Below are 15876 nucleotides of genomic sequence, written 5' to 3' on the forward strand. Positions count from 1 at the left end.
GAGATAGTGTTGCATATAAGACAAAGTCCCTGCTTTGGTTGAGTTTATATCCTAGTGGGAGAAAACAAAAAGCAAGTAAATAAATAATCAATTTTGATGATAGATTCTATGAAGAAAAAAACTGAAGAGAGATGACAAATGATCGAGAGATGTTTGGGAGCAACTTTAACTTAGTTGGTTGTTAGGCCCTTGCAGGGGTTACATTTGTGCTGAGACGATGATGGTAAAGAACCAGACTTGTGATGAGCCAAGGAAAAGACAAGACAGGCTGAAAGAACAGTGCAAAGATTCTAAGATGGAAAAGAGCTTATTTAATGAATATTAAAAATGCCAGTGTATCTAAAGTGCCCTGAAGAAGTAGGAGAGAGTTGAGAGATGACATTTGGAGAGGTAGATAGGACCAGACTGTATGGCCTTTGTAAGTGGTAGTTCAGGAGTTTGGATTTTATTCTAAGTGGAAATGGAAGGTATTGGTGGGGTTTAAGCCATGAAGTGATAGATGTGATTTTTTATTTTAAAAGATCCCTCTGGCTACTACTGTATGCAGACTGGATTTGAGGGAAGAGATGAGAGTGAAAGTGAAATTAGGGGATATTACAGAAGTCTGCTATGGGTAGGAGTGATTAAGTTATATTTTAGTTGAGTTTGATTTATCTATGGGACAGGGACATAGAGCAGTCTAGCAGGCAGCCACCTGAAAGCTCTGTGAGAGGTCAGGTAGATTAAGAAATTCTCTAGAGAAAATAAAAGTTCTGTGAATCTCCTCAGGAGAGACCATGTGGTTAAGTATTTACTTATATCGTGACATATCCACAGAAGATTCCAGATGCTGTCACCTACAGCTGATTACATAAATTGAAAGGGGATAAGGTTAAAAAAAAAGACAAGGTGGGGCATAAAAGTGATGTGAGTGTTTATGTTATGAAGAGATGGAATGGGGACTAAAATCAGGTCTTGAAGAATCCTTGATTTAAGGAAATGGTGAAGAAGAATGATTAAAGAAAGATAGAAGTGAAGAAGAAAACTGGCAGCTCAATGTGGAAGGGGGTGGGGGAAGTAGGGGAAAAGAGAGTTTGGTGCAAGGGAATGTCGACAATGCTGTTACACATTGATGAGGTTTAGTAGGATGAAAACTAAAGTCATTGGGTGTAAGAAGACATTGGTGACCATTGTAAAACAGTGTCGGTAGAGGTGAAAGCTTGATTGCAGTGGACTGAAGACTGATAGGAGAGAAGGTTGGTAGTGAGTGAATACTACTCTTGAGCTGTTTATTGGTAGGAAGTAAGGATAAAGTAGTGAAAGTGTTATCTATAGAAAGTTAATTTTTTTCTGGCAGGTAAAATTCAATTATCTGAGTAATACAAGAAGATAATGTAGAAAGGGATGGGGTTAGTGTTAGGAAGGATTAAAAACATTTCATAAGATGGACTGAGTGCTTGCAAGGCAACATCCACAGTGCTAGTCCCTGTCATATTTGTTTTCTCATTTAATCCACACAACAATCCTGTTACTACTCCCATTTTACAAATGAAGGACAACCTGAGGCTTATAGCTAGCTAGTGAATGGTAAGGTGTGAATGAAACCCAACTCTTTAATTCCCCTTCTGTCACTGCTATATAGAGAGCATAGGTGAAGAAAGAGTATTATAGAGGTAGAGAAGTGGAAATTGAATGCATTGAAATGAGGAGGAATCCAAGACAATAGGAGATTAAGTTGCACAGTAGTAATAAAGAAATACTTCTTAATGCCAGCGTGGGGACAGGATTTGCAGGTATTTGAATTTCTTTTTCAGGGTTCTTTTTCCATAGGCCTAATAGTTAGTTACCTCTTGCCTGCCTTTTGAATTTGTAATGCTAACAATTTTGCTGCATTCCTACTGCAAAGGTGTAATTTGCTTATTATTTGAAATTTGAAATGAGATAATGAGCATATAATTTATAGAAATTAAATTTCTTCTTGGTTATGTTCCTGCATTGGAGTAAACTTCTAGAAATTATAAGCTTCTAAATAATGAGTATATAATTTATAGAAATTAACTGTCAGTAGAAATGAAGCTATTAAAATTGTAAAGACAGTTATAACTTTGGGGGCTTTTTTCTATTGGTTATGTTCCTCCATTGGAGTAAACTTCTAGGGGTTAATTAAGGTATTTTGTTAAGAATGTTCATTTCAGATCTTTTAAGTATAGCTAGTAAGATCACTTTCCTTCCAACAAAAGTAAATGCAATGGCAATGTCCTCTTCTTAGAAAATGCACCCATTTATTTTGATAAAACTTTTGTACATTAAGAGAACTATTTATGCTATTGTGTTTCCTATTTCATTCAGTCTTTGACTTAGAAAAACATCTTAACCTGTCATAGTAATGGCAGCCGAACTACGAATGGTACTTTATGAAGATGATTCAGTACAAGTACAATATGTTGATGGTTCCAAATTGCAACTTTCTCCCTGTGGCTCTGAATTTTTATTTGAAAAGTCACCTCCTGTTTCAGCACATCCTTTAGAACAACCAGAAAGAATTCGTCAAAGGACACATTTTGTCATTAGCACTTACAGAGTAAGTAAAGATAACACAAAAATGACTTTTTTCTTTTTTAGTTACAGGTTCTTGCTCTGTCACTCAGGCTGGAGTGCAGTGGCACTATCATAGCTCACTGCAGCCTCGAACACCTAGGCTCAAGTGATTCTCCTGCCTCAACCTCCTTTTACAAGGGAGTTACTCTATGACTACAGGCATGCACTACCACACTTGGCTAACTTAAATTTTTTGTAGAGCAATGTCTAGCTATGTTGCACAGACTAGTCTCACACTCCTGGCCTCAAGTAATTCTCCCTCCCAACATGCCAGGATTACAGGTGTGAACCACTGTACCTGGCCAAAACTACTGTTAAATACTAAAATATTGTTGGCATGGCTAGAATATGAAAATAAGTATTATGGATTATACTTTACTGTCATTTTTAATTGATTTTCAAATCATTTTACATTAAGGTTATATTTTATATTTTTTTCCATAGGACCAACTACAGCGAGCCCTAGACTTTCGAAACTCTTCAGCTACTTGCCCTTTTTTATCTGAAACCATCATACCTTCTGAAAGAAAAAAGGTGATTTTTTTAAACTTCATTTTTATTGGTATTATTTGAGGACAAGTAACTAGAAAGAGGTAATTTAGTGTTTGGCCTTTTTTTTCTTTTTCAGGACAGTTTTCAGGACACATAGAAGTTACATAGTTTATCCCCTTGCCATTTTCTCTGTAGCCAAGGATTATAATCAGAATTTTTTAGATTGGTGACTTTTTCATTCTCAGAGGTCTCAAGATTAAGAAATTATGTGACCATTTTCAATAATGTGTGGTAGTTTTTAATGTATAGTAAAGATGTGTACTATGGGTATGATCTTTTATTATTTTGCTTATATAGTATTTTATTTGGACTTCTAGGAATAATAATAACAACTGTCATTTACTGAGGGTCTACTATGTCCAACAACTATAAACAATATTGGAAATATTTAGTAACACCATACTGATCAAAATGGATGTCGATCCAAACAAAACAGGTATATTGGATAGATGGCAGCCTCTTTTTATAGGCAAGGAAATTATGCCTCAGAGAGTTTACCAGATTTGTCTATGGTGATTTTCTAAGTGGCAAAGTCGGGATTTGAACCTAGTCTGTCTGACTCTGTAAACTCTGTTTCTCAACTACTTTCTGCTGCTACCTTTCTATGCCATCAAGATGCCAGCTGGCTGAGTAATTTTATATTGTGGCAAAGGAGCCATAAAAAAATTAAGTTGTAACTTAGTCTAGAAGGGTAATTTTCCATTGTGTCTTCTGAGTCACTTTATTCACCGAAACTGCTTAGCTTGTTGTTGATGCTACAGCAATATTATTACATAGTCTAATTCTAAAAGAGGACTTTAACTGATGACCATCCTTACAAAGGATTCAGCCTTGCTGTCAATAAATATAGCCCCCAATTTAGTGTCCTAACGTTGTACACATAGGTAGCATGGTAAATTTAGGAAGCTTTCTTGACAACAGTTTGTGTAAATATAAGGTTTTGCATAAATGGAATTGAAATGCTAAACGCTTGGCAAAATTAATTTAGTAAAAAACTCTTATGCAGTATATACTGTTTATAACATATGAAAAGGCACAACCGATACTGTTACTTGTTATGAGTCTGTTATTAGGATCAGTTTTTCTTTGAGCAATTAAACGTTTAAAAATGTTCTCTTTAAGCCTCTTTAAAAATGTTCTCTTTAAGCCTCCTGGAATTTATTTTAGTGTATGGTGTGCCAGGTACTACCCAGGATGGGTTCTTTATACATGTTATCTTATTTAGTCCATGTGGTAACCCTCCAAGACAGAATTTCCCAAAAGTTGTTCAATAATTCTAGTAGCAGTTATTAAATAATTTTCTCTTTTCTCCCTTGCTCTGAAAAACTTGTTATCACATATAACATTTTAAAACATGATTGAATTTGTTTTTGAATTTTCTGAGTTGTTCTGTCAATAATTTTTATGCTAGTCCCATACCATTTAAGCTATGATTGCTTTTATTTATTTTTAATACTAAAAACAATTTTTTAGCTATGATTGCTTTTAATATAGTATATCATAGTGCTGGTCGTCCCTTATTTCTAGTCCTTTTCAGAGTAAGCTTTTGCAGGGTTGGGGGAGGGGTGCAAATTTGTTTATCTCTGATTCATTGTTCATTTAAAACCAAAATATATTTAACACTAAATATGATCATTTCTCTCATTTTATGTATGTGTGTTTTACATCTTTTTTTTTTTAAAGGGAGATTATCTTAACAAATATTCTCGGGAAAATATAGGCTGAGATCTGTCCCTTCATTTTTTCATTCTCTCTAGATAGTAAAACACAAATATTTAAGAGCTTCCTTACACAATACTTGAATATCAAATGTATGGAAAAATTGGACTCTTAACCGAAAATACTCACCATCTTTTCCCCCCTCATTTCAGCATATCTTTATTGACATCACAGAAGTGAGATGGCCCAGTCCTGATACAGATGGTAGCATGATATGTATGGAGAGTGGCATCGTGAAGATAACATCTTTAGATGGTCATGCTTACCTCTGCCTGCCCAGATCTCAGCAGGAATTTACAGTATATTTTTTGTGTAAAGTTAGCCAGAAGCCAGACTCATCTGCAGTGTTGTCAGAAACAAATAATAAAGTCCCAAAAGATAAACTAGTTGAAAAAGCTAGCAAAATCTGTACACATGGAAATTTATCAGGACAGAGACTGAAGAATAAAGAAAATGAGCTTCCTTGCCAGATCATGAAATCCAAAGAAACTTTAAAGAAGATGCGTGGTGTACATGGAACTGAAGGGAGGGAAGAGTTGCCTTCACCTGGTACAAAGCACACATGTGTATACACATGGGTAAAGCAGTGCTGGTCTGTGGCTGCCTGTCCACAGGAATGGAAATATCCTTTGTCTTTAGCACTTCATTTTCATAATAAAATCAGCAATATGTCTAAAATTGATGCACACATCACTCAGAGTAGATTTTTAGCTTCTGATATTTCAGTGGAAAGAGGAAAAGTCATTTCTGTTCTTCCTAGGGCGCTGTCACTCAGCTGTCCAGTCCCACACCTGCACAGGTAATGCAAGAATGGCTATTGGTCATAAGCTTTTATCAGAGCCAGTCTTTACCTGGATAATTTCCTTTTTATCTGATACCATTCATAAGGAAAGTTTATTGAGCTCATCCAAAATTTTGCTTTTAACTGATAGTAAATAATTTCCCTAGCAAATGTGTTCCTCATGTTTCTTACTCTGTGTCCTTGCATTGAATATTTATAGAAGGCTGACTCTACACTAGATAAGTCCAGTGACTGCAGAAATGACTAAGACACAGTCCCTGTTTTATAGCAACTTAGAATCTAGTGAAGGTCGCTGTATGTAAAAATATTATTAAAGTAGGCTAAATGATGGGGCAGGTGTCTGCACAGGGCTCTGTGGGCACAGAGGAGCACCTGCTGCCGCTCACTGGAGCCTGTGACCTTGCTTGCTGGAGTGTGGATCGGACACAGTTCTTTTGTCCATACCTAGCTTCAGAGGCTACCCCTGTCTTTGGTTCACTGACTATAAATATGTCTGTTCTCAAAAGGGGTACACATGGAGAGGCTTCTGGATGGCTAGGTATAAAGCTTTTTCCTCCACTAAGAATTATAGATTTATAACATGAACTTTGAATAAATAGTGCAGTAATAATGATAATAACTAACACAAAACAGGTGCCAGGAACTGTTGGACTTTACCTGTTTGATTCTCAAAGTAACCTCATGAAGTTAAAAAAGATATCATCCCTATATTGTAGAGGATCTTGAGACACAGAAATGTTAAATAACTTGAGCAAAGGCACACAGCTAGTACTTGTAAAATTGAGATTTGATCCCAGGCAATCTCTGAGTATACATTTGTCATTTAAAACAAAAATATGGGAATGACTATTAGCTTGTCATGATTATCTGGTTGCAATGAGAAAATTGAGTATTATGAGTACACATCAAAAGGGATTTATGCTTCAAAGTTAATGATTTTTCAATAACCACTATGTTTAGGTTGAAATCCATTATCCTTAACATAGCTTACGAGGTCTTTTGTTGATCTAGTCCCTTCCTGTATCTGTAATCGCTAACTCTATCACTACTCTTGCCCTTGCTTTCTCTATTCTTAATAAGCTGGACTTTAGCAATCCCTGAAATGCCTGTTCAAGCTCTCTTTGACCACTTCACCTACTCTTTACTCTGTAGGAGCACTCTCTCTTTCTCTCTCTCAACTAGCTAACTAGTGCTTATTTCCAGGTTTCGGCTTAAACCTAACTTCTTTAGGGTGGTTTTCCTGACTACCCTAAACAAGTTAAGTCCTATATAATTCCATAGCATACAGTACTTCCCTTTTCTTTACACTCAGTGTTTACTATTTGTCACTGCTGTAGGAATCTTCATTGAGGGCAGGGACCATATCTACTTTTCTTTGGTTATTATATCCACAGTGTGTATAACACAGTGCTTGGCCTACCATAGGTATGTCAGTGTTTTTTTTGTTTTAATCCAGACTAAAGTTTTTTTTTTTTTTATTTAACTTTTTTATTATCCAGACTAAAGTTTAAATGTTAGTAAAACTGTTAATTTATGTTATTGTGCTGAGATTCAATAATGAGATTATTGAAAATACTGAAAAAATTACATGGAAAAAGATTTGCTTTTATGTTTCATTAATATACCTTCATATTTTTATTATTTGATCTAGTGAGTTAAACAAGAAATTAATGTCACAGTAGCACTGTTTTGTTAACTTCTAAATGCAATTATATTGAACAATCAGCAAAAATAGCTTGTATTTTATCCTTCACAGGTGGAATTTTTGTGATACACTTTTACAGAAACAATCTGATGAATATTCCTATCCTGAACTAGTGAAAATGGTTTGGTACAAAGGTGTTACATATAGGTAAGTCACCTGTGTTGGCTCCTGTGTTGGACTTAGAGCTGTTTATTGATGTCACAGAGAAGATGGGACTAGCTGTAGACAGACTCTCAGAAGAGGACACAGTTCTGCTGGACCAACTGTGTTCCTCTGTTTGGTTCTGAATTTTACAAGTCTCAAAACTAATGTTATTAGTGCACATGGGGATCTTGTGACTCACTCACATTAACCATTTTTATATGTGGTACCTCCAAAGCCAGTGAGGGATCAGTTTTGCTAGTGAATGTAATATTTATATCAGTTATTTAGGTCATCCCTTCCAAGCATTGGAGGATCAAGTTGTTTGAATTAGTCAAAACAGGATTGCTTGAGCATGGCATTGAGGAACTTCTCTTCCCATCTGGAAGGGGTGTGGTTTCAAAGGCAGGAGTTTCCCAGGCTCCACACCTCCATCTGGGAACTAGAGGGGTTTCAAATGTAAAGTTCTTTGTCTGGGTTTCCACCGGATCTAGGTGGGGAAAGCCAGGTGGGCTCCTTTGTCCCCCCAAAAAACGGCTGAAAGTTCTGGGAGGAGGGGGCTCTATAACTCAGACTTGTGGACCAAGCAGCCAATCCGATATCAAAGTCAAAGATCAATCACTCCAGAGGAAGTTTGAAAGAACTCCTCTGATTGGATGAAAACATGAATGGGGGAATAACAAGGGTTAAAATTCAGCTGCTCCTTACCAAAGGGATTCCTTCTCTGGGTTCCCTCCCACAACAGCGTGGGAGCTGCTTTTCTCTCTGTTTCTCTCATCTAATAAATGGCTTTTCTGCAAAAACTCTGGGTCCACGAAAGGCAAACTCACCTCACCTCCAGGACCCCTTTTCCTATTCTTCTAGGTTAGCGAGGATAAGAACCTCTTCAGAACTGGGAGGGAGCTGAGTAAGCTCCCCGGATTACGATTACGGTATTAGAGAAGTTAGATCACCTAAGGGAGATTTTGGCCTTCATTCACAAAGCAAATATTCATTGAGTGGCTGCTCTGCCAGCACTATTCCACTGAATTATCCCTCCCCCACAACAAAGGATACCCTTCTACTGACTGGAATACTAGTGTTAGCCAGATTGAGAGTTTCACTTCCATGAATAATGCCAGAAGAGCACTGCTAAATTTTTGCAGAGTGAGCAGACTGTCCTTTTCCTATGTGAAGACCTATTCCTTCTGATAACATATGCTAACATGTATGTTAATAAAATTAACTTGGCTTAAGTTTCTATGTGGTATATACCCAATGCCTTGTTTGTACCTGGCTGCTCCAGGTACAGCTGCCTTTTCTTAGGGATAGCCTCTTGTACTGATGACTAATCTTATCCATAAAGTATTGACTCCACTAGTTTCATTAATCTATTTTCAAGCTCTGGATATGTTGTATTTAACTCCTTTGCAATAGATATTGCTTTGGTGACTCTTTTATGCCATCCTTATGATTGGCAGTGGGGATATCAGATAGGACAAAATGCCTGAATTCCAGAAGCTCTGAGTTTAGTTGTTGAAATAAATGCATAAACCAATTCCATTTATCTTTTTGTGAAAGAGTTAATTTAGCTGGTTGGGTTCAGAATATGAAATTATCTGTTTCACTGGACAGGCAAAAAGACTATGCTGCTTTGCTTAGGTTTTGTTTTTATTGTTTTTTGATAACTATCTTCATGCATGTTTTAATCTCAAGTGGAAAAAAATTTTTAATGGTTATTTCTCTTTCTTAAGACTTACCCATCAAAATATGAACTCAATAGAGATTTATCCTGGAGATGGATCTGTTTTCAGATCAGAAGGGGCTTATTTTGGGAATTATTTTACATATTATTCCATTCAAGAAGGATCAGACGAGGTAAGCCAGCAATGAACTCAAGAATATTTTTGGTGTATAGCTCTTTCTAAATAATTCCAAATATATATGGGAAATTTGGTTATTATATAACATTGCTTCCTACTCTCATCTGGAGAATTAATATAATCTTACTGCTGGCATTGGCACAGTAATTATTAACCACCCTGTTTTTACTATATTTTCACCTGCTATATCTGTTTGCCTAACCAGTTCATGTTTAAATCAGAAACTTTGTTTTGTCATAGACTTTATCAAATGGACAATGCTGAAACCAGGAGGATTACTTTGAGTTAATATACTACTTTGAGTTAATATTTTGCATTAAAAAGCAAAAGCACATTCTTTTTCCCCACCATATAATTGCATATTTTAAGCACCTCTTTACTTCTAAATCTTTATATATAACCAGACAGTTGAACAAGATTGTTCTCTGTTATGGAAAACAGTGAAACATAACATGGTATAATTACTAGACCATAGTCTTAATAATGTCAATATTTTGTTAATGAGTTTTAATTTGCTTATTACCACTCTGGTATTTTATATCCACCCTTTCATAGCAGCACTGTAGTATCACATTGCTTTTCATGCTAGAACAAAATAAATATGTTTTCTCTCTTCATTACAGAGTGGAGTATATCTGATTAGTATTTAAATACTGATCAGATAAAATATCAGATAACATCTGATAATCAGATTATCAGAATCCTTAGGGAGTAGAGTTAAAAATTGAGATTTTTTTTTTAACTATGGAAATTTCAAACATATACAAAAGTAGACAAATATAATGGACCCCTAAGTACCCATCACCCATCTTGTTCATTTATACTTCCTACTGCCCCCTCCATGCCCCATTTATTTTTAAGTAAATCCCAACCGAATATTGTTTTATTCATAAATACTTCAGTATATATTGAAACAGATTCCCAACTGGGGTCTATTTCCAGGAAAGTACTTAGTAAATAAATATTAGTTGAACAGTAACGCTTTGGCAGGCACTCTGGTAAGCACTGGGAGGGATGAAGATGAAGAGTGCCTGCCCTCAAGGGTTCACAGTCTTGTGTTCAGTCAGAGAGACAAACAAGTAAATGAGATACAAGTGTGCCTAGTAACATGTATATGTATATACAGGCATATGTGTGTGTATTTAGTGCATCAGATAGTCAAGTGAGCAAGCAAATAGAGTAGGTATGCATAGTCACATTGCGGCTGCTATATACCAGAGGGTTTGCAGAATCGAAAGATAAAAGGAGTATATCTTCCTGGAGCTACTAAAAACAAAATGAGCTGGGTGAGGTGGCAGGCACCTGTAATCCCAGCTACTCAGGAGGCTGAGGCAGGAGAATCGCTTGAACCTGGGGTACGGAGGTTGCAGTCAGCCGAGATCGCGCCACTGAACTCCAGCCAGTGCATTACAGCCTGAGTGACAAAGTGAGACTCCATCTCAAAGAAAGAAAGAAAGAAAGAATGAGCAAGCTGTAGATGCATAGAGAAATAGATTCTGGAAGATCTCAAAGATATTGTTGAGTGAAAAAAGAAAGTTGTGCCAGAACACGTACAGTGATATCTTTTGTGTAAAGAACAAAAAATAAACACCATACCTATGTAGTACTTTCCGTAACACACGCGCACAAGCACAAGAAAGAATCTGGGCAAATACACACTGAAGTAGTTACGTTTGGGAAGGAGTATGGGATTTTGTGAGGGAGGAGCAGTCAGGACTAATTTTCTTATTTTTTAAACTTTTTTAACAAGAAAAGCATAGTAATATTTATTGTGTAAATAAAAATTGAAATAGGAAGGCTGGCAGATACTCACAGTGTATCTGTGAGTGCTTCAACAGAGATAAGAACTTGGAGGCCAGGCACAGTGGTGCATGCCTGTAATACCAGCACTTTGGGAAGCTGAGGCAGGCAGATCATAAGTTTGAAACCAGCCTGACCAACATGAAGAAACCCCATCTCTACTAAAAATTCAAAAATTAGCCAGTCTTGGTGGCCCATGCCTATAATCCCAGCAACTTGGGAGGCTGAGGCAGGAGAATCACTTGAACCCAAGAGATGGAGGTTGCAGTGAGCCTAGATTGTGCCATTGCACTACAGCCTGGGCAACAAGAGCAAAACTCTATATCAAAAAAAAAAAAAAAAAAAAAAAGAACTTGGTGCTTTGAGACCTCATAATAAAGGGCACCTGACCCAGTGTCTGAGGTTCCAGAAACAACTCCTGAAGGAAAACTTGGCTAAGCTAGGATCTATAATTCCAAAGGAGTTCTACAAAAGACAGATGGAGGTAGGCGGTGCATATAGCTAAAGGAACAATTTACTTTCTCTTTGCATGGCTGGGTTCTTGTCACCCAGATTTCTACCTAAATGTCACTTCCTCACAGAGGCTTTTCCTGACTATTCAAATTAAAGGAGCTACCCATGACACTCACTATCATGACATCTTCACCTTTTTTCTTCATAGCACTGAATACTGGGTGACATATCTTATTGATGTATGTTTGTTCACTGTCAGCCACACTAGAGTTAAGCCCTATCTTATTCAACACATTATTGTTGCTGGTTCTTAGAAAAGTTTATGAATAGCACCTAACTGGACACAAGAGCCTGGGGTGAGTGTGGAGTGTTGAAGGAAGTGAAAATGTAGTTTGGTAGATCAAAACATAGATGGGATGCTGGGGGGACATGTCCAGAGAAGAGGCCAGATCACTAAGTTGGCCAGCTCATAACTGGATCTGAGAAATCTCATTGCATTTGAGGAACCAGTGAAGGATTTCAAGTAGGCAAGTGACATTATCAAACTTATATTAGATTATTTCAGAGGAAGATGGCCTGGGTGGGAAAGAGGTGAAACTTGAAGCTGTAGAACCAGTTAGAACACATGTATAGTAGTTCAAGTGAAGGCCAGGCAGTAGCAGGGAAAATGGAAATAAATATTAAGGAGACACAAGAAATATTAAGGAGTTAGAACTGATTCCTGACTAGACATTAAGGATGAGGAAGGAGTTGAAAGGGATGCCAGATTATTAATAAATCAGTGAATGGTGGTGCCAGGTACCATGTGAAACCAAAATTTTTATCAAATCTAAATTTTTTTGATGATGGCTTTTTTTTCTTTTGAGCTTTCCATGAGATGTCAATTAAAGAAGAATTTGAGATGATTAAAATTCAACTATATCTCAACCCCACCTGCCCTAATAGATTTTAAGACACTCACTTTTAATTGTAAGATGGATTCAGATTTCAGAGAGGTTAAGTTGTAAAAAATAAGCATTTAAGGCTGGGCGCGGTGGCTCAAGCCTGTAATCCCAGCACTTTGGGAGGCCGAGGCAGGTGGATCACAAGGTCAAGAGATCGAGACCATCCTGGTCAACATGGTGAAACCCCGTCTCTACTAAAAATACTAAAAATTAGCTGGGCATGGTGGTGCGTGCCTATAATCCCAGCTACTCAGGAGGCTGAGGCAGGAGAATTGCCTGAACCCAGGAGGCGGAGCTTGTGGTGAGCCGAGATCGCGCCATTGCACTCCAGCCTGGGTAACAAGAGCGAAACTCCGTCTCAAAAAAAAAAAAAATAAATAAAAATAAAAATAAAAATAAGCATTTAGAATTGATGAAATAGGGTTGTGGAAATAAGAACCCAGAAGGAACTCAATATCCAGTAAAGAAAGACATAAATAATTAAAATATGGTATTTTGAGTGCTTCCTGTGTGCTAAGCACTCTGCTAATAAATGATAAGATACAGACATGAGCAAAACAGACACAGCCCCTTCCTTCATGGAGCTTCATTCTAACAGGGAAAACAGACATTAAGTACAAAACTGAAATTGTAATTAGGACCAAGAGGCAAGATTAGAGGGAACTGTGCTTGTGGGCATGACTAGGGGATTTCTCCTAGTCTATGGAACCTCTGCAATGGCTTCCCTGAGACTGAAGGAGAAATAGGTGTTAGCCAGGCAAAGGGAGGTGCTGGAAGAGGAAACTGAGTTTTAGGTAGAGGAAACAACATATGATAAATGACATACCAAAGGTAAATACAGCATAGAGAAAGTGAAAGTGAAAATTTTGAAATGAGGCTAATTTGAGTTTTAACATGGTTATGTTGAGATGTCTATTGTGATATACAAAAGAGAAGCCCAATAGAGATTTAGATAGCCAGGTCTATAGACCAGGATAAAAGGACAGATACTTTTGTTTGGTACCTATTATACGCTAAATTCTGCACCAGGTACTTTATATGTGTATTATATCATTAATCCTCAGATCAATCTGGATGGTAGGCAGTATCTCCATTTCACAGGCTGCAGGCACTGAGGCTTACAAAAGGTTGTATAGCCTGCCCATAATTATATTGGTAAGAGGCAGACCTGCCATTTGAATCCACATCTGTCTGACTTTGAAGACCATCTTCTTCCCCTAGTGGTAAAGAGTATGAGCTGCACTCTTCCGGTGGTTTAAATCAGATCTCTCCTGTTTCTTAGCCCTCAGTCTCAGTTTTCTCATGTAAAACACAAGCATCAATAGTTATTTCAGAATTATTTTGAGGAATAAATGAGATAATCCATGTAAAGTAGGTAGGATAGTGCCTAGCACATAGTATCTGCTCCATAAATGTTAGCTGTTGCTATTATGTAATTTAATGTGAACAAGCTTTGGACTCTTTTGGGATTACCTAGAAAGAAATCAAGAAGTCAGAAGAGAAGGTTGGAGATGGAGTCCTGGGAAACACTAGCAAGTTTAAAGAAGAGGAAATTCAGAAAGAATTTTAAATATTTTTTTTTCAAATTTCTATAATGTCAGCCCATAAATAATTTTTACTTCCACAAACTATAGCAATAGTTCTTCCATTAATGTAGCAAAATGGTATATTCATTCAATTAAAATGGTTTTTTAAAAAAAATCTGTACAGCTGTTTCTTTTTGTCTTAAGGGAAAGGGATGGCTTGTGATAAATTTCCTGCTAATGTGTAGGAAAATTAGTTTGGTTAGCATGTAAATATGCCTAATATTTAAATTGGGTAATAAGTTATAAGTTATTAGAATGTAGCTTTTGTGCCAGGCACAGTGGCTCATGCCTGTAATCTCAGCACTTTGGGATCCTTGAGCCCAGGAGTTTGAGACCAGCCTGAGTAATATAGTAAGACTTCACCTATACAAAAAACTTAAAAAATTAGCTGGTCATGGTGTTGTGTGCCTGTGGTCCCAGCTACTCAGGATGCTGAGGTGAGAGGATTGCTTGAGCCAGAGGCTGCAGTGAGCTGTAATTGCGCCACTATACTCAAGCCTGGGAGACAGAGTAAGACCCTGTCTCAAAAAACATAAAATAAATAAAAAAATAAAAATATATATCTATATATAGAATTACTCCTATTCATTCAAAAGTTATATGTATATAAAACAATTTCAAGATTTATATATATTTATATATAGTATATATTTATATAAATATATACTATATATAAATTTATATATATTTAAAAATATAAATCTTGAAATCAAGATATATTTAATTTCAAGATAGATATATATATATATATAAAACTTTTGAATAGGAGTAATTCTATTTTTTTTTTTTTTTTTTTTGAGACGGAGTTTCGCTCTTGTTACCCAGGCTGGAGTGCAATGGCACGATCTCGGCTCACCGCAACCTCCACCTCCCGGGTTCAGGCAATTCTCCTGCCTCAGCCTCCTGAGTAGCTGGGATTACAGGCACGCACCGCCATGCCCAGCTGATTTTTTGTATATTTAGTAGAGACGGGGTTTCACCATGTTGACCAGAATGGTCTCGATCTCTTGACCTCATGATCCACCCACCTCGGCCTCCCAAAGTGCTGGGATTACAGGCTTGAGCCACCGCGCCCGGCCTGTAATTCTATATTTTTTTAAACTAGGAAAATGAAAAAGTTCATAAAATAACTTTAAAAATATAGAAATTTTGCCAGATGTGGTGGCTCACACCTGTAATCCCAGCACTTTGGGAGGCTGAGATGGTCAGATCACAAGGTCAGAATATCAAGACCATCCTGGCCAACATGGTGAAAACTTGTCTCTACTAAAAATACAAAAATTAGCCAGGCAGGCTGGGCACGGTGGCTCAAGCCTGTAATCCCAGCACTTTGGGAGGCCGAGGCAGGTAGATCACGAGGTCAAGAGATCGAGACCATCCTGGTCAACATGGTGAAACCCCATCTCTACTAAAAATACAAAAAATTAGCTGGGCATAGTGGCACCTGCCTGTAATCCCAGCTACTCAGGAGGCTGAGGCAGGAGAGCTGCCTGAACCCAGGAGGCAGAGGTTGCGGTGAGCCGAGATCGCGCCATTGCACTCCAGCCTGGGTAACAAGAGCGAAACTCCGTCTCAAAAAAAAAAAAAATTAGCCAGGTGTGGCAGTGCATGCCTGTCGTCTCAGCTACTCGGAAGGCTGAGGCAGGAGAATTGCTTGACCTGGGAGGCGGAAGATGCAGTGAGCTGAGATCATGCCACTGCACTCCAACCTGGGCAACAGAGAGACTCTGTCTCA

At 37.5% G+C, this 15876-nt stretch overlaps 1 protein-coding gene across 5 annotated transcripts in view; it reads left to right on the forward strand.

Annotated features, from left to right (window-relative positions):
- Positions 1-15876, forward strand: part of C1H5orf34 (chromosome 1 C5orf34 homolog) — a 44110-nt gene that overhangs the window by 10145 nt on the left and 18089 nt on the right. For 4 of the 5 annotated variants that reach the window (XR_012513812.1, XM_039468645.2, XM_074386160.1 and 1 more), the window contains exons 2-6: positions 2329-2560; positions 3022-3111; positions 5001-5647; positions 7407-7502; positions 9230-9353. Coding sequence is in view for 4 of the 5 variants with exons in the window: in XM_039468645.2 (XP_039324579.1) it covers positions 2366-2560; positions 3022-3111; positions 5001-5647; positions 7407-7502; positions 9230-9353 (1152 nt within the window). In the remaining variant the exon portion in view is untranslated. Of the gene's footprint in view, positions 1-2328; positions 2561-3021; positions 3112-3446; positions 3566-5000; positions 5648-7406; positions 7503-9229; positions 9354-15876 lie in introns of those variants that run through there. The other variant, XM_074386168.1, reaches the window with a different exon arrangement.

The sequence above is a fragment of the Saimiri boliviensis genome, chromosome 1 (genome assembly GCF_048565385.1).
Source record: "Saimiri boliviensis isolate mSaiBol1 chromosome 1, mSaiBol1.pri, whole genome shotgun sequence".
NCBI lineage: Eukaryota > Metazoa > Chordata > Mammalia > Primates > Cebidae > Saimiri > Saimiri boliviensis.